Source organism: Zea mays, chromosome 8, assembly GCF_902167145.1.
Source record: "Zea mays cultivar B73 chromosome 8, Zm-B73-REFERENCE-NAM-5.0, whole genome shotgun sequence".
NCBI lineage: Eukaryota > Viridiplantae > Streptophyta > Magnoliopsida > Poales > Poaceae > Zea > Zea mays.
The window spans coordinates 149785611-149804582 of NC_050103.1; the positions used below are offsets into that span (position 1 = coordinate 149785611).

At 47.6% G+C, this 18972-nt stretch overlaps 2 protein-coding genes across 2 annotated transcripts; both read left to right on the forward strand.

The window, feature by feature from the left end:
• The first annotated feature begins 773 nt into the window (after positions 1-773).
• Positions 774-8511, forward strand: LOC100382138 (Glycerol-3-phosphate acyltransferase 1). The gene is made up of 2 exons (NM_001174899.1): positions 774-1769; positions 7511-8511. Exons 1-2 carry the CDS (start codon positions 960-962, stop codon positions 8372-8374), a joined length of 1674 nt encoding a protein of 557 aa, NP_001168370.1. The 5' UTR covers positions 774-959; the 3' UTR covers positions 8375-8511.
• A 4085-nt stretch (positions 8512-12596) lies between these two features.
• Positions 12597-14308, forward strand: LOC100274209 (GPI-anchored protein). The gene is made up of 4 exons (NM_001148581.1): positions 12597-12757; positions 12949-13458; positions 13571-13601; positions 13707-14308. The coding sequence occupies exons 1-4, from the start codon at positions 12694-12696 to the stop codon at positions 14029-14031; spliced, it is 930 nt and encodes a 309-aa protein (NP_001142053.1). The 5' UTR covers positions 12597-12693; the 3' UTR covers positions 14032-14308.
• Positions 14309-18972: the final 4664 nt, after the last annotated feature.

The following is an 18972-nucleotide window of genomic DNA, read 5'->3' on the forward strand; positions in this document are numbered from 1 at the left end:
GCAGGGGGCTGGGCTTGTGACGATAGGGGGCAGTGGCACGAGAACAAAAAAGGAAGTACCTTGCGTGGGCGTGAGCGGACTCGTCTGCTTGCGCCGTGCCATTAGGTCGTAATTTCTTAACTTTCGGGAGGAGCCCCCCATTGAAAGTTTGCCTCAACTTCGAGCGGACAAGGGCGCGTCGGAAGTTAATCCATAACTTTAAAGAGCGGGCGTTAGCCGTCGGAAGTTATTAACTTGCGACCGTTTAGCTTGGAGCCCGTCAAAAAATTATTATGCTCTTGGAAGTTTCCTATTTTGGTGTTGTGATTTAAAAACACAACTTTTAGGAATGCAAACAAACTCCTCATGGTATATACGATATTTTATATAGACTACTATGGTATTCTCTAGAAACTATAAGAGCACTAGAATAAGAACTTTTTACTCTATTCTTCTCATAAATACCTTATCAACTCAGCAGATTTGATGATATGGCACAGTGTATTGAAAATGAAAGTCCACAAACTGGACAGCTGGCCCGCCGCCCCGCGCGAAGGTCAAACTGAAACACACTGCCAGAGTGCCAGATTGCCACTACTAGTACTGTGTGTGGCCTCCGCGTCCGGCCTTTCACCTTCCACCACCCGCCTTCTTTAAATTTCTCTACGGCCATCGGCCAGTAGATCTCTCTCTCTCTACTCGTCTAGTACTCCCGCTGCATAGTGCATACGCATCCGACCCGGCCTTGCCGCTATATATAGACACAGCCACCCTCTCCACAGCAGACTGCACCACACGGCACCTGGCACTGCCAGCCTCGTCGCGCACGGCCTATATATCCCCAGTCTCTTCATCTGCAGCGACAAAAATAGGAACCGAGCAAAGGTCTGGCGAGCTACCAATAAACTACCATCTCCACAAACAGGCCAGCACGTAGCTATATGCCAGAACTGACCTAGCTAGTAGAGGATCGATCGCAGATGGTGTTTCCTGCCATCCTCCCCAAGGTGGCCGCACGATGGCTCTTCACGTTCTACCGCGCCGCCAGAAAGCTCAGGCGCCACGCCTTCCAGCTCTACTACCGCAACACTACCGCCGCCAAGCCGTCGTCCGCCGCCGCCGCCGCCGTCTCGCAGCAACAGACCGGGGCCGCCGCCACTGCCGCCTTGAAGACCGGGGCCGCCATCCCTGACGCCGCCGGCCGGACCGTTGTGTGCGAGATGCACGGCGCCCTGCTGCGCTCCACCGCGCTCTTCCCCTACTTCATGCTCGTGGCCTGCGAGGGCGGCAGCCTCGTCCGCGCCATGCTGCTGCTCTGCGCCTTCCCCCTCGTCTGGGCGCTCGGGGAGCGCCGCGGCGCCGGCGTCCGGGTGATGGCGTTCGTCACCTTCGCGGGGCTCAGGCCCAGGGACGTGGACCTCGTGGCCCGCGCCGTCCTGCCCAAGCACTACATGGAGCAGCTCAACGCGCTGGTGTACGGCAGCCTCTGGCTCCCGGCCAGGAGGAAGGTGGCGGTGACCAGCGCGCCGCGGGTCATGTCCGAGTGGTTCCTCAAGGAGTACATGGCCGCCGACGCGGTGGTCGGTCTCGAGCTGCAGCACGTCAACGTCGGCCGCCGCCGGTACTTCACTGGGTTGCTGTCGTCGTCCGGTCACGCGACGGGACCGGAGCTGAGGCAGAAGGCGATCAGGGAGGCGTTGTTAGGCGCCGAGGACGACCCCATTGCCGTCGTGGGCATCATCAACGACTCCAGCCCGCTCGACGACGAGCTCTTCGTCCCCTACTGCAAGGTGCGTGCGTGCGTACGTACATGTAGCATTTCTTGTCCTTACCATACGAGACGATAGACCAAGTACTTACAGGGATCTGTTTTCAAGGCATTAATATGGAGTACTAATATCTCGGCATCATTAACATCTGAAGAAAACGAGTGCTCATGCTTCAAGTTAACCATCAACTACACAATAGCATCATTAATAATACGGAGTATAGGAAGATTGTTGAGCAAGACGCAGTGGAGTCAAAAAGACGCGTACTTGCTCGAGTGTCTAAGTAACAACGACATACTTTACACCGTCAAAAAAAAGTAACAACGACAAAAACCGTCGAAAAAAAGAAGTAACAACGACATACACCGTAAAAAAAAGTAACAACAACAAAAACCGTCAAAAAAGAAGTAACAACGACACGTCCCAGAATCCCCATTCAAAACGAGCTACAATCCGTAGGATTCTAACCTAGTTTTGTAGAATCTTTTAGAATCCAATGAAACATGCATGGATAATAAAAACAAGTGGATTCTAAGAAACGCTATCCAATCCAGACGAACCTTCATTTTTTTATGCGCGAAAATAAGAGAAAGGGGGTCTCGGAGTAGTAGCGCATGGATAACCTATTTTTTATGGCATCAAAAAACTATTACTCCCTCCGTTTCTTTTTATTTGTCGCTGGATAGTGTAATTTTGCACTATCCAGCGACAAATAAAAAGAAACGGAGGGAGTATTAGATTAGCTGCACAATATGTTTTTATAATAAGACATACAAATATCAATACTATATTTTACTATGTCCCTTAATGAACCAGTTTTTAGAGTTGTCTTATGCCATTTTTTTTCGAGCTTCACCAAGTTTATATATAAGTAGGTCGCGCGCTAAGTTCTATGAGCATTACGAGAGATGCACATCACGAAATACATTTTTATATATACTGTGTTTCTTTGGGCGTCACAAATACTGTAACCTGTTTTTCAATAAATCTAGGCAGCGTTAAATGTTTAGAAATTAATTCGCTGAGATGAAGCGAACATAAGACTAGCTAAATTAAAACCGGTTCGAAAATACGAGAAGCACACCTTTTTTTTATTATTATTATGATGGTTGGAGTCGGCGTGTAGGCCTACTAGCCGTCTAGGGATGCAACGGGGATGATCAAACTTTTAAATATATTCGAATTTAGTAAATAATATAGATTTATCTATATTTTTCCTTATATTTTATACATTTAGTTACTGAAATATTGATTAAAATGTTTTTTATAGTTATATAGCTGTATTTTAAATCCCGTCATTTTTTTACTATACTACTCCACATGTTATCTTCAAATCAAGTAGATATCTTAAAACGAGATATTTAACTTATAGTATCCGTATTTATATGGGAATTCGAATTAAAAAATAATAATAACAATGAGTGATGATACCGTATCCGTACCACCCCCCATGCGAATTCTATCTGAATCGGAGCATGTACTGTAGCATACTGCTAGGCACTACTAGTACTGTGGATCTGCAGAGTTGGCACTGAGTGCAACCTGTGTCTAGCTAGCCAGCGTCAGAGCACGAATAATGGGCGCGCCGCATCCGCATGGACGATTGGGCGTACTGGATCGTGGCAGGTATACGAGGTAAAAAAGAAGGAACTTTCTCTGGACCAGTACTGCTACTACCGGAGCAGCACATCCAGCGTTCCAGCCTCGTAGTAGAGCCACAAAACGAGGGCAAATCGGCGGGCGCCGGGTGGACACATGCATGCACACAGGCGAGCGCACGCCATTGAAGCGCATTTACGGCGCGTTTGGTGGCATTTAAGCCTGCGATGTCGCTTTCTTCCTGCCCGTGCCCGGCTGTGCCGTGCCGTGCGCACCTGGCCACGAGCGCCGCGACGGACAGTGGCTCTGATGAAAGTGATGATGATCGGCGGCCAGGCGACGCCACCACCACCCACTATTGGTATTCCTATGTACTGTTGCTCCGGGTCTCTGGCTGCGCCTGCAGTAGTATTTTTTTATTGGCATTTCTATGTTCTAGCACGATGTCTTATTTTAGTATCTAAAGTGTCAATATTTATAGCATCATCTAAAGTGTCAATATTTATAGCATCAGATGAAGACTATTAGATTAATTATAAAATATATATATTTATATAATAAATTAATTTAAAACTGTACATGTAAATACTATTTATTGACACTTAATAAAGTCAACGACTAATATGCAAGCAATATGCAAGCAGCCATTGTATATAAACGTGCAAGCAGGTCTTTTGATCCGTTAAATCCAAATATAAGCTATATTTAGTATTTAAATTCTCACACCACCACCTCGTGTAGCTTTATAAAAAGCCCTTAACAAACCATAATTACACATACAGTTGGATTTTAGATCCAACGGAACAAGAGAGCTACTTGCATACGTGCATCTAATTACTGCTTGCATATTAGTAGTTGTCCTTAATAAAACCTTATTTAGTTTGACCGTCACGCACGCAACCTCTAGTTATTTATTTATTTATTGGACAGAGTTAAAGCTGCATGCAGTTAAGCCAAGGACTGTAGTACCTATTTGATCCATGTGGCTGATAGAGTAGTTGCATGTCGTTACAAAGAGTAGCTAGATCCATACAAACCATGTGCGTTAAGACATTAGTATATTTTAACAAAGTTACAACCTACTACTAGCGGCTACTGGGGGCCGTAGGAGTATGTATATATTTTCTCTACTCACCCGTCACCGGTACAGATGACCAATAATTACGAGGTCTGCGAGTCCGACATGAAGCCCGCTGTTTGGGCCTAATCCGAGCCCGGCCTGCCTGCTCACCAGTCACCAGTATAGATGACCAATAAGCACGAGCCTCACGAGCCCGGCACGAAGCCCGCTATTTGGGTCCGATTCGAGCTCGGCCCGCCTGCTCACCAGTCACCAGTATAGATGACCAATAAGCACGAGGCCCGTGCGCCCGACACGAAGCCCGCTGTTTGGGATCGATCCGAGCCCGGCACGAATAAGCGGGTCGGGCTCGGACAGGAAACTAGGCACGGTAGGCTAGCCCGATACGGTCCGTTTACCTCTAAGCCCGTTAAGTCCGCTATTTTTGCACTAAATTGTGTTTACCGGCCCGCTTAGCCCGTTTTTAGCCTGTTTTTTTCGTGCTAAACGGACAGACCCGACCCGTTTAGACCCGTTCCAGGTCGGGCTCGGATAGAAAAACGAGCCCGTGGGCTTAGACGACCCGGCCCAGTTTCCTAACCGTGTCTAGCGAGTCGGGCCCAAAATAAGCCGGGCTTCACCGTGCCTGAGCCAAGCCGGGCCGGACGGCTCATTTAGGGTTGATTTGGTGACAAAGGGATCCCAGGAGGATTGGAAGGGATTGAGGGCTGATTTGGTGATCCGGGATCTCAGGAGGATCGGAGGGGATTGAGGGGGAAATTAGTCCGATCCTCCCGAGATCTCCTTGTCACCAAATCAGCTCTGAGGGGGAAATGAAACCCGGGATCCCAGATCACTAAATCAGCTCTTAGCCGGCGCAATCTTAGCCTGCGCCATCCGGAAGGACGCAAGACCCCGTCCGACACGGGCTATTATTGTTGCCTATAAATGAACACATGGCTGGCCATGCTCGGTCGGCTCTACCCTCCACGACCACATGTGTTTTCATGCACCGATCGATAGGCTGGGCTTTCAAACGTTACGGGCTCGTAGTTAAGACGTACGGGACAAAAAAGAAAAGAGAACCATCCGGATGCAATGCAAATTCAATCACCACGCATGCATGAACGGAACTTCTGAGACTTGGTAGGGGCCCTCCTTAAAGTTAGATGTTGTTGTTATCATATAGGTACCGTTTGGTTCAAATATTTATAATGTAATGGGTAAGTGATAACGTTAAATCATGTTTGTTTTAATCCAACCGTAATCAAATAACATACTAAAAATTGATACCGGACTATTCAAACTTGTTACCGCCCGTAATCGAGTGTAAACCATTACCATTACCCTTTACGTTACATTTCGTGAACCAAACAGCACCATAGTTTGTTCAGATGTGCGTACAACGGAGGATTGTTGGACATGTCGACAGCGCACAACGCTATCAGTAAATCAAATATCCTCAGAGCTGTAGTATATAGTCTATATCCCTGCTGTGATCCATATATTAATGTTATTGGTCTGTCACTGTTTACTGCTGCTGATTCAATCAACATAGCACTCAACAGTGGGAGTGAGACGTTGTGGTCAAGATTTCTCGCAACCTTATGTTTTTTTATTAAATACGACTGAGCACATTTAATAATGAGACCTTTAGCATGCATGCCCAATAGGTTTAGACCATATTTGGAACTCTGGAGCCAATATTTAATTTAGTCAGCTGCGGAATTGGTATAGCTGGAGTAAGGGGGTGTTTGGTTAGAGGGACTAAAAATTAGTCTCTAGTTTTTAGTCTATTTTAGTCCCTTTTTTGCCAAACACTAGGACTAAAATATGGACTAAAATGATTTAGTCTTTAGTTCTTCACATAGGTGCTAAAAGAGACTAAAAGCTCATAATTATCATGTTGTCCTTACCTTTTTTATAGATAACTAATATTATGAGTATATTTTAAGGGTATTTAAGTCTTTGAACAGTGTATTTAATGACTTTAGAATCTATTTAGTCCCTAAAATCAAACATATATGGACTAAAGTTTAGTCCTAGGACTAATTGAAACCAAACGTGCCCTAAGTCATCTAAGTATTAATAGCTGGCTAACTATTAGCTAAAGATTGTTAGGAACCTTTAGGTAATACTAGATTACTTGAACGACATACCAGTTTTTCATAGTAGAGCCTCTGCGTCGAGCGTGTAGACCATGCGCTACCTTAGTACGTACAAGGGACGATATTATTGTCAAGTTTTAGCTGCTCCAATTAACCTATAGGCTATAGCTAATGAACTAATTGTTAGTTATTAAAGGGTGTAGCTAACAATTAGTTCAAGTGCTAGTTCTGCTGTTTAAAACCCCATACAACTAATTTTAGCTACTAACAATTATATCTAGAGGTTTCAATTGTGAAAAAATGGGCTACTCATTCATGGATTAATTCATAGGGACCGCACCAAATTAGTTTTTTCAACAACGAATAGTTGGTCCTGTTTCGCAAATAATTGGAGTGCAATATAGTCAGAAAAGAAAAAAAAACATTTATGAATAGCCTGACCCTCTTTTAAACGCATCAATGTGATATGTACAGTCGGAAAAAGCCGTAAACATTTGTTGGCAGCAATTACTACAAATGTACAGTACTTGGTCCAGCCTTCCATTGACGGTAGATGATATCGATAACCAATTGTATGGTCTATTTTATAGAACACAGAAAGTTCACAGAAATTTTATAGAAACACGGAAAAAATATAGGAAATGGGGAAAAAATTCGCTTTGCAAAGTAACCTTAAGGTCTAGTTTGGGAACCACATTTTTACAAGGGATTTTCATTTTATCAATGGAAAATTAGAGCAACTTCGATAGTTCTCCAAAAGACTCCATAAATCAATAATTTAGATAGCTAAACTAAAAACTCATCTTCAATAGTTCTCTAAATAAACTTTCTAAATTTAGCAAATTCTCGTCTAACTCTATTTACTCCCTGCATTTGGTATTACTCCCTAAATTGAGTTTATGCATGCATGTTACTGACGATATTTATTCATGTTTTATTTATGAATCATCGATTCGACATGTACTCACTGACCAGTACGATTGGGTTTCTGGCAGGAAGTTTACGTCGTGAGCAGAGAGAGCGCAAAGAACGACAAGCTCTCGCGGGAGAAATACCCGAAGCCGCTCATCTTCCATGACGGGCGCCTCGCCTTCCTCCCCACACCCGCCGCCATGCTCGCCTTCTTCCTCTTCCTTCCGCTCGGCGTCGTCCTCTCCGTCATCCGCATTAACATCGGTATCGTTCTCCCTTACAAGATCAACTTCGCGACTGCCGCGATCTTCGGCGTCCGCTTCCGCGCCTCCGGCCTCCGCGCCCCGCCGGCAGACGGCAAGCGGCGGAGGGGCGTCCTCTACGTGTGCACGCACCGGACGCTTGTCGACCCCATCATGCTCACCACGGCGCTGCAGAAGCCCGTGCCGGCCTTGACGTACAGCCTCAGCCGCCTGTCCGAGCTGATCGCGCCCATCAAGACGGTGCGGCTGACGCGCGACCGCGCGCGGGACGCCGAGACCATGTCCAGGCTGCTGGCGCAGGGCGACCTCGCGGTCTGCCCCGAGGGAACCACCTGCCGCGAGCCTTACCTCCTGCGCTTCAGCCCGCTGTTCGCGGAGCTCGCGGACGACATGGAGCCCGTGGCGCTGGACGCTCAGGTGACGACGCTCTACGGCACCACGGCGAGCGGACACAAGTGGCTCGACCCTGTGGCGTTCTTCGCCAACCCGGTGCCCTCGTACCGGGTGGAGTTTCTGGGTGCCGTTCCGCGGGAGTGGACGCGCGCCGGGGGCAGGACAGGCGTCGAGGTGGCTAACTGGGTGCAGCGGCGGCTGGGCCAGGCTCTGGACTTCGAGTGCACCGGGCTGTCTCGCCGCGACAAGTACATGATGCTCGCCGGTAACGATGGCGTGGTCGCCAAGTAGAGAGAGCGCCCGGCGCGCGCTGCAACAGCTGGGTGTGTTTTTATTATGCATACATGCTGGGTAAATTATTGTCGAAAGCTAGTTCGTTACTGTAATTTGCATGGCAGTAATGGATCTTTTGGTTCCGCTGTGTAGAGAAAATTTGATTAGCTGCAAAACTAATCAAATACTAGATGCTTGGATTTAAATTCAAATCAAAATAGTATATATATTTTGTCTGATCGTTTTGCAGTCATTTGTTGCTTCCCCTTTCCAGCTAATTGCGCAACGGGCTACAGGAAAACCATCGACCAAATTGTTTAGAGAGTATCCCCATAATAAAAATTAAACTAAACTAAATTAGAGACAATTAGGCTGGTTCCAATGTGCAGCGACTTGGACCGATGACGTGGGCGAGCCAAGCGATCGGCACTGAACGGCCTGGCTCCTGCTCCTCCATCGCCGGTTGATGGGTCGGTGGGTCGATAAGGTGTTATGACATTGCTTCTACTGACTGATAGTTTTTAGAGGCTTGGTATATCATGAATTTTAGAGGCTTAGGGGGTGTTTGGTTTGTAGTGACTAATGTTTAGTCCCTACATTTATTCCATTTTAGTTCTAAAATTACCAAATATAGAAACTAAAATTTTATTTTAGTTTCTATATTTAGCAATTTATAGACTAAAAAGGAATAAAATGAAGGGACTAAACATTAGTCCCTAGAAACCAAACATCTCCTTAGTATATCATGAAAGACATGTCAGGGTGCTAATACTTTGCTCGGAAAACTCATCTCCGCGCACAAAGCACTCTAGATCGTCCCTATCACCGAGCGCTTCAAGCTGGGGACTCAACATGTTTGGCAAATTTAGAATGGTCACCTCTAGGTGGCTATCAACAAGTTCACCAACTGAATTGATCGTATAACCCATCACCAACCTCAAATCCGAGCATGCATAGTTTGTAGGAGACATTGTCACTAGGTTTGGAGTAGATCTAAAAGTTTAGGCCGAACCATTTAGGGTCGGCACGGCATAACACGAAAATAAAAGACTAAAGCATAGCCAGACATGAAAAAAAAATGGGTCGGGTCGTGCCACAGTTCAAACTTGACACCATGGATGGCACAGCACGACACATCATGAAGTGAGGCACAAATTAGAAAGCTAGGGTTTAAATGGTGATTCCATTCTCCAATAATTTTTGTCTATTCACAAAATTTATAGAAAAAAATGATTTCTCTTTCTCATATTTTTTTAATCTATAGCAAAATTATGAATAATTTGAAGATGTATTTTTAGATATATAAGAGTAGGCTAAGAGAGGAGGGAGACCCGCCCTTATAAGTGCAACACGGCCCCCTTGGCTAGGCGAGGTGGTACTAACCCAGAGCGTGCATACCGGTCTCTCACATCCCACTCCCCTAAGAGGCCCAAAGCTCTCCCAGACAGCAGCGGCAATGTGGGCTCCGATACCAATTGTAACGCACCCACTGGGTCAGTCCGCCCAAAGCCCACCATCGCCAGCGTCGGACGTTCATGCGCTCGTGCGCAACCTATTCAGACGGGCACCTCGCTCTCAAAACCTAGGCTAAGAGAGGAGGGAGGCCCGCCCTTATAAGTGCAACACGGCCCCCTTGGCTAGGCGAGGTGGTACTAACCCAGAGCGTGCATACCGGTCTCTCACAACAACCTAGCCCGAAATTATTCCGTGTCGTGCTAGACTGCTAGCCCAAAAAAAAAAATAGGCTGATGCACGATGGACCCGGAGTGTATCGACACGGCCCAACTTTCAGCTCTATTTTTAAGTCCCTAACTGCATTATTACTGACAATAGGACCCAATTCCTAAGGCATAAATTCCTCTACTTTTGTAATGAGTACAGTCGTCTTCGGACCGTGCGTGTGGTCATGGAAAAAATTGGTTTGTATTATAGAGTACAATAGAATTTGAAATAAAAGACGAGATAAGAAATGTGATAGGAAAGATGATCTATAGATAAACCCCGATAAAACTGCAACTTACCCATACATGATCCAATGAATAATAAACTTTTTTTCTGAACTCGACATGAGTAGATCTATAGGGTTCAAATAAGATAAGGTATACTTTAGTACAAAGGGTTTGCTATCGCTTATCTATGCCTTTTGTAATTAATTCTTATTTGTAAATTCTATGGTATAATTTTATTGAAAATTTTATTATTGGCTAATTATTGCTTGTTGGAGGGTTGGGCGGCGGCGCACGAAGATGGGCAGGTGCAGAGCGCGGTCGCAGCGAGAGGCAGGGAGCCGTGCCGGCGTCGCAGGACGCGCGCGGCGTGGCAGGGCAGCGATGACGCGGCGAGCGCGCGGCGCAGGGCGTGGGCGGCGACCAGCAAGCGCACAACATGGGCGGCGGCGAGCAAGTGTTGTCGGTGAGGAGGCGAGCAACAGCGGCCAGGACGCGGTCTTTATACGACGCCAATTTTCGGTGGTCTCTCTGCCAGGAGCCAAAAATAAGAACTCATTAACTAATCACTCCCGCCACGGCGCCACTACGGATTTTCTATAGCGAGTTCACTTTTGCGATAACTAATAGCAATAGAGGTAAAATAGACTCTCTCTCTTTTTTTTTTTTACCACTGCCGATCGCCATCAACTCAAGCACCACCAGAAAGGCCGAGAAAACATTCCAAGCTACTATGCCCCAGTGCACCTTTGTTTAGTCTGCTTAGCTAGCCGGCTAGCCCCCCCACTGGCCACTGATTGGCGCTTCACTGAGGCTCGTAGCCTGGACGGATCACAAAAGGCAAATCTGGGCGCTTTGGCCACCATGATATCAGCACAGCGAAAAGCGAGCAAAAGGAGACAGTCGGCATCGCCGCCTTTGGAGAGTGATCAAGTGTGAGGAGCGCCGAAATCAGGTGGATCTTTTTCCTCGTGTGGCTGCCATGCCATGCTGTCCCATGGCTAGCCTAACACTAGTCGCTGCAGTGAAAGGCGGACGGGCCGGAGCTTCTGCCGGGCCGGGGGAGGGGCTCGGAAGACCTGCTGCGGCTTCTCTGCTCCGAACACGGCCACCGCCGTCGCGGTCGGTCCGTCGCTAGTCGGATCTATATAATCATCTATCCACCATGGGCTGGCTAGTCTGTGAGAGGCAGAGCGAAACACTAGTTTTTCGCTCTCTGTTGAAAAATCGAACTGTCTCTAGAAAGCCATGTCTGTCAGAGAAAGTATATTAGTTTCTCTGGTATATAATCCATCTGTTTGGGAACCATGCATGATTTTCCTTCTGCTCCACTTTATTTCAGTTTCTGCATCTTTCTGCTGTGCACAAGGTGACTGGTTAACACCTTCAGAAGCAAAGTATATTAGCTGAAGTCGTGAGATACTCGTCTGCACCGGTCCCCGATGATGATGATGATTCCTGCTGCACGTAATGGGCTTGAAAGAACAGCAGAACGGAAAGAACGATTGTAGCCGACAGAAACCAAACAAAGTACTTGATGATGGGCCATGCGACAGTTAAAATTAAAACAAAAGGAGAGGATCAGCCCAGCCATACAGTTGCCCGTTTTTTTTTAAGATACAATTAATCTCGACTAGCTACGATCATCGTCAGTCAGTTTACATGAGATTAAGCTGTGTGTTCTGTTCCTGCATCTCGGTAATGGTACGTCATTGTGCTTTTTTTTTGCTGCTAAACAGTGCCCAAACTCATCTTCTATACGGTCATGTCAGCAGTCACAGTCTCTCACAGATATACTTGGTAAAATGTACAGAAAGAAACAACCTCGTACGGGGGGCCTCTATAGATATTGAACCGCAAAGCCAAGCGTTGTGTTGTGCCCAATCGGATGCAGTCGACGCGATCCCATGGATGCAGTGCGGCCGACATGAAGAATTCTTTCGCCTCCAAAGTAAACTACTGCTTGGGGGGGCAGCTTTTCCTCCCTCCGGCGCCTGCGCGAGGAGATCTTCAGCCCCGCCTGATCCACCAGCGCCTTTCGCTTTGCCCGTGCATTTCTTTGCCATATGGTGACGGCTACCCAACCCCAGCTGTTGCGTTGCGTGCTCCAACCCCGCAAAGCTCCAATCCTCCCCTCCCAAGTTTCCTCTTATTCCTTGTCGCTCTTTCTCCCTCCCTCTCTCCCTCTCTCTATCTCTCTCCTGCCGCCGAAGGAACCTGTGATTCGACGTGCGGGCGTCATGTTTATATATACGCCATGGAGTAAACGGAAGCGAGGACCTACTTTACACCTCTTCTTCTTCTTCGTGCAGCAGCTGTCCATTGCCGCTGGGTTTTCTTTGTTCGCATTGGGTTTTGGAGGAGAGGTCAAGGCTGAGACTCGGAGACGAAATGGGTCATAGGATGTTCAGTCCCTTGGGCTTCTTTCTTCTTGCCATCGTCGTCCTCTACGGTGGTGAGTTGCTGATTCCTCGTTTTTTTTTTGCACCAAGCTCTTTCGTGTTCTAGCCACGTCCTAGGTCAGGACCAGGTTTAAACTTCTTCAGTAGTGAGTAAGCAAGATAGTAGATGAAAAAGTGTGTCAACAAGAAGCGACTAGATTGGTGGACATAATTAATCAGCACCTTTTGCATCTCATCACAATAGGAACAGAGCAGAGGCGAGCGGAGGCAGCAGAAGGAGCGAGCCCGCACAGGATGCTGGCCACCATCTCGGTGTCCAAGCCGTCTTACCCCATGGTCACCACGCCCATGTCGGCCTACGGCGACCCGGTCTCCACGCCAGGCACCCCGTACTCAACGTTCCCGTCGCTGGCGACCGGGAACGGCGGTGCCGGTGCCGGTGCCGGTGCAGGCGGCGGTGCTGGTGTAGGCGGGGGCGGCGGCGGGGGCGCTGGTGTAGGCGGGGGCGGCGGCGGCGGCGGGACGTGGTGCGTGGCCAGCCAGAGCGCGAGCCCGACCGCGCTGCAGGTCGCGCTGGACTACGCCTGCGGCTATGGCGCCGACTGCTCCCCGATCCAGCAGGGCGGGAGCTGCTTCAACCCCGACACCGTCCACGACCACGCGTCCTACGCCTTCAACAGCTACTACCAGAAGAACCCCGCCCCAACCAGCTGCGACTTCGGCGGCACGGCCACCATCACCAACACCGATCCCAGTAAGCAAGCTCGTCATCAGTGCCTCTAGCTAGTCGCTCGCAACCACGACGCATGCTTTTGGAGAATTATTCCGTGTATCTCGCTCTCAAGCAATTTTCTTCCAACTTGCAGGTTCAGGGTCGTGCCAGTACCCATCGTCAAGGTAAGCGTTTTGCGCTCATGTCATGTGAATCCAAAACAAAACAAAACAAAACATAACTGTTCTTCGAAACAGTAGCTAAAATTCTGACGTGCTCTGAACTGGCAGCGGTGGCGCTCAGAGCACGATGCCGCCGCCGTCCCCGACGAGCATGCCGCCGACAGTGCCCACCGCCCCGATGACCCCGACGCCGATGACGCCGGACACCACCCCGACCACCGGCACCCCGGTCTACGGATTGTCCCCACCCGACTACGGCTCATTGTCCCCACCCGACTCTGGCTCGATGTCCCCTCCCGGCTACGGATCGACGTCTCCCCCGGACTACAACGACGTCGGCGCCGCCGCGACGACGGGGCAGGGCGGCGCGGCGCTGGCGCTGGCGCTTCTGTGCGTCCTGGTCGCGACAGTATCGCTGCACGTCTCCAAATGAGAGCGGCGGCATAGGAGGAAATTATGCATGCCTGTTTCGGTTGAGACGTTACATGGCGCGCCCCGTGCGTGGTGGCTGAAAGACGCACGCACAGGTCCATCGCCGAAGATCTCCGGTGGTGTGCTGCCCGGCGCCGGGGGAGCATTCGAGCAGTGTTGCAAGTCTGCTTAGTGTTGTATAAGAAATGAGGCGAGCTTCTAGCAGCGCCCGAGTTCTAGCAGATGCACCAGATGTTTATACATACATACATGCTTAAATATATAATGGCCATTCCACTATTGTACTTAGGAGTATATGAGAAAATTTGTTTCCTTGCCCTCTCCATTTGCTCATGCTAAATAATATAGTTATGATTAGGTAAGCAGCCCATCAAGCTTTGAAGTAGTTGTAGCTTGCAATTTTATTACTAGTATTTATCTTTTAGGAACAACAGAGAATTATAGAGTACATCGCATCCATGGTTCCAAAGCATATTCACACACCTTTCCACCTATACATGTCCAAACATGGAACTCAGGCTAATCCCACTTGAGCATAGCTAGACCCAACATAAATTGGGGCATTTCTTTTAAAAAATTGGGGCCGAGCTAGGACGACCTGTAGCGGGCCATATCATGCCAGCCATGGGCCATGAGTGAGGTCCAAGTATAGCCCGCTAAATCAGTAATTATGATGGGCAAGATCGTGGCGCGACAGGCCTATAATAGCACATGACGTTTAAATGACAAAAATAAGCTAAAATATGCATAAATTAGGGTTTGGACTACCTATCCAACAAAACAAATATATTTTTGGCTCTATACTCTATATTCAAGCGTAATATAAATATTTTTATAAAAAAATAAAAAACGGGTCGTGTCGGGTCTAGCCCGTTCTGCCGCATCTAAGGCCTCAACACGATAGGTGATCGGGCTTGGCCAGCATATGGGTCGAGTGGCGAACGTGTTGGGTTGTGCTCGTGCCAGGCCATGGGTTGTTCAGTACGCCCGACCCATTTGAACATCTATACTCCCACCCCATCCTAATGCTAGATTTACCACATGATCCCTTCACCAAGTATGCCATCTTCGTCGTTGCCACTCGGTGCACCAACTAGCTCGTTTTAAAGGGTACAATTTAGCCTACGTGGCCACAATGATGCAAACATGTCATTAGTGCAATATGATGAACATGAGATTGGCACATTTGATCTCTGGACTTACAACATCTCCATTAAATCTCCTACACATATTTTATCCCTTGAATAGGAGATTGGACAGCTCCAACATATCTTTATCACATCTTTTGTCTCTATATTTTTAGAGGTGGCAAGAGTCTAACATAAGAATATACTAAATCCACGGGAAGAGCACCATTGTCGGAGGTAACCCCCGACCGACTCTTCGAAATAGTTGGGGCTCGAGGGCTATACCAATTGGGTATGCTTGTGTGTATCCTTTGGCAAAAAAAGGATGACTAAACTACCACAAAACACCCTCCTTCGAAGAGGCCCATGATAGGCCATCTCCAACAGAGCGTGTATATGGATATGCAAAACATTGTTTTGCACTTTAGACTGCACTATTTATAATGTAGTTTGAAATAAGGAGTGAGATAGGGAGACTGCTAGAGGTAGCCTAATGAGGCAAGCTTTGGTAGACAAATTGATCATCGCCCAAGGCTTAGGGGCACAACCATGATGCTTAGATCCCCGACCTTGGGGGAGCCTAGGCCAAGCCCCTACCCCTATGTCCAACCTAGCACTAGCTCATGGCCAGGGAGAGTCCCAAGACGGGCCCGAAAGCTAGCTCCACAACCCTCGAAGTGCCTCTACTAAAGCCACCAAGGCACAACACCGTCTTTTCTCCATTTGGTTGAGGCGATGACGACCACTTCTCAACAGGGTCACACAAAAAGGTGTGACAAAACAAGAAAATGGACTCACCAGACCCATGGGGCAAAGGGCCTTAGGCCCATATGATAGTAGATTCGAGCAATGTGGGTCCTTGCATAATAAGGAAACCTCAAGAAAGCACACCTGAGGAAGGAAACACCATACAAGACAACCCCTCATGGTCAAGCGCCAAATTGCACCAAAGACTTTAGGAAGTGGTTGTGACATTATTAGTGAATGTCAACGCATCGAGGCGAATCTTTAGGTTTGAGAACCACAAAAATCAAAGTTAAAACGTGAAAGATATGGGGAAATCAAGTTTAGGGCAAATTTTAAATTTAAAATAAAATTCTAGGGATTGTTCTGTGAATATCTAAGGACACATATGTAATTAACATTATAAACACGAGGTCCCTCATGTAAATTAGGTCAGCTAAGATGGCATGTTACATTTATTAAGAGCTCAGGATCACAATCATAAAAATTGGGACTTTGTTGTAATTTATTTTAAATTGCATGAGATCGTAACAATAGCGGTGGCAACCCGTGGCATGATGAAATGATGCCGACGTTAAGCAACCCCTATGCCCAAAAGCCCAATCCAAAGCACCACTCGTGCTTAGGCTCTATTGGGAAAACACAGAGCAGTTGAACGGGTCCTCGCTAGAGTTTGGGTGATGGTGGAGGGACGATGCACCGCGACTCAACAAGCTCCAATGAGCAATTCTTCGCTCTTCGGCTGATCCTCGTGTCCTAGAATGCAAAGTGCTACTCGCGAACTCCTCGCGCGATGGTGATGCTCCTACTCCACTTGACAACGTCAGAACAATAGCATGAACATGAGACGGCTATGGTGGCTCTCTCGGCTCGAGCTCTCACGGCGGTGGCGCTTAACACTCAGCTGCAGGGCTACTTCTCATTTTGCAATGGTGCGAGTGGGTGTCGTGGCGTAGCTTATATAGGACAGGAGGCCCGTTCTAGGCAGGGAAAAGTGGCACATGGTCAATAGTGAGAGGGAGTCAAACTCAGTTGTCGAGTTTGAGTCGGTTTTGAGGAGGAAGACAATTTTAACGAACCGAGCCCACAAACACGTGAATGATTGTTCTCGCGTGTAGGGGCGCTAAACCGGATCAAAAATGTATCCTATCGATTACGCCATTGATGTTGCCCACACACGGGAAAGGGTAACCAGTCGCGGTCATGGGCCGACCGTGTGTCCCAATCGGCTGAGAAAGGGGGAACAACTGGGTCGTGGAGCCAATGTTTGAGCCTGAGTACAAGTTTTTTTTTTCTTTTTCAGTTTTCAACTTCAAAATCCAAACCACAATTTCAAGATCAAATTCAAACTCAGACTCAAACAATAAAAACGATGCTCATGCATGTAATGCACAAGTATACTTTTATATTTCTACCATTTATTTATTTGAGAAAATAAGTTAAATGAATAATCCACACAAAGCTCTTATTCAAATAAATCTTTTGGAGAATTTATTTATTTTAAAAATATGAAATTTAAGTGTTACATATTTTATCATTTATATCTGCTATAAGAAATTAGTTTACAAAGCATTTTAAGTAGTTAGGTTGTGGTTAGTAGATTGTGCATATAGTCGTTTAAAACATTGTTTTGCATAGTATACAACACTATTTACGGAGTGAAGCTTGAAATAGGAGGTGATATAGAAGATAAGATAGGAGAGTTGCTAGATATATCCTTATAACTTTAGTAGTGGATATACATGTCCAAATGTACGTGTCATGCTAGCCTGGTCCGGGCACGAGTGGGCCTGACATGACGGGATCTGGACTAGGCCCGACACAGTTAGAGTATCATGTCATTGAAAGGAAATGTGCCCTTGGGCCATTTCTAAGTATTTTGGTGATTGAGTGCCAACACAAGTGCTTAAATGTGAATCTATGCCCATGGATGGACAAAGTGCAAATCAAGAGAAAAGGTATGTTTCTAAGTCTTAGTACATTGGTTTTGTGTACTAAAATACTTGTCTAAGTATCAGAAACAGAAAGAAGAAGAAACGAGAAGAGTTGGCTGTGTACAGCCAAAAGGCTGTTTCGGTCTGGGGCACCGGACTGTCCGGTGGTGCACCGGACAGTGTCCGGTGCGCCAGGCTGCCTCGAGCGAAGTGGCCGCTCTCGGGAATTCGCCGACGGCGTACGGCTAAAATTCACCGGACTGTCCGGTGTGCACCGGACTGTCCGGTGAGCCATCGGTCGGCCGAGCCAACGGTCGGCCGCGCGATCTGCGCGGGACACGTGGCCAAGCCAACGGTCGGAAGGGGGCACCGGACTGTCTGGTGTGCACCGGACATGTCCGGTGCGCCAACGGCTCCAAATCTGCCAACGGTCGGCTTCGCCATTTAAGGAAAGAAATCTGGCACCGGACAGTGTCCGGTGTGCACCGGACTGTCCGGTGCGCCAGACGACAGAAGGCAAGGATGGCCTTCTAAATTTGCTCTCAACGGCTCCTAGCTGCCTTGGGGCTATAAAAGGGACCCCTAGGCGCATGGAGGAGCACACCAAGCAACCTTAGAGCATTCTTGATCATCCACACTCAGTCTTTGCGCATTCATTTGTTATTTGCAGTGATTCGAGCTCCGTTCTAGTGAGAACTTTGAGATAGTCTTTTGAGCTCGATTCTTGGCCGTGTGTGTGCGCATATTGCTGGGGATTTGTGTGTGTTGCTTCCCTCCCTTACTCTGTATTTCTTTGTGAATCTCAAGTGTAAGGGCGAGAGACTCCAAGTTGTGGAGATTCCTCGCAAAACGGGATATTGAAAGGAAAAACATAACACTGTGGTATTCAAGTTGATCATTGGATCACTTGAGAGGAGTTGAGTGAACCTCTCGTCCGTTGGGACGCCACAACGTGGAGTAGGCAAGTTTTGTACTTGGCCGAACCACGGGATAAACCACTGTGTCTTCTCTGTGTTGATCTTTTGTGGTATTGTGTTCTGTTGAGACTCATCTCTAGCCACTTGGCGATTATTGTGCTAACACTTAACAAGTTTTTGTGGCTATAAGTTTAAGTTTCCCAGGATCACCTATTCACCC

Coding starts and splice junctions, on each gene's coding strand:
- LOC100382138 (NM_001174899.1), top strand. CDS start 960: ATGGTGTTTCCTGCCATCCTCCCCAAGGTGGCCGCACGATGGCTCTTC. Junction 1,770..7,510: donor TCTTCGTCCCCTACTGCAAG/GTGCGTGCGTGC, acceptor GGTTTCTGGCAG/GAAGTTTACGTCGTGAGCAG.
- LOC100274209 (NM_001148581.1), top strand. CDS start 12,694: ATGGGTCATAGGATGTTCAGTCCCTTGGGCTTCTTTCTTCTTGCCATC. Junction 12,758..12,948: donor CATCGTCGTCCTCTACGGTG/GTGAGTTGCTGA, acceptor TCATCACAATAG/GAACAGAGCAGAGGCGAGCG. Junction 13,602..13,706: donor TGCCAGTACCCATCGTCAAG/GTAAGCGTTTTG, acceptor CTGAACTGGCAG/CGGTGGCGCTCAGAGCACGA.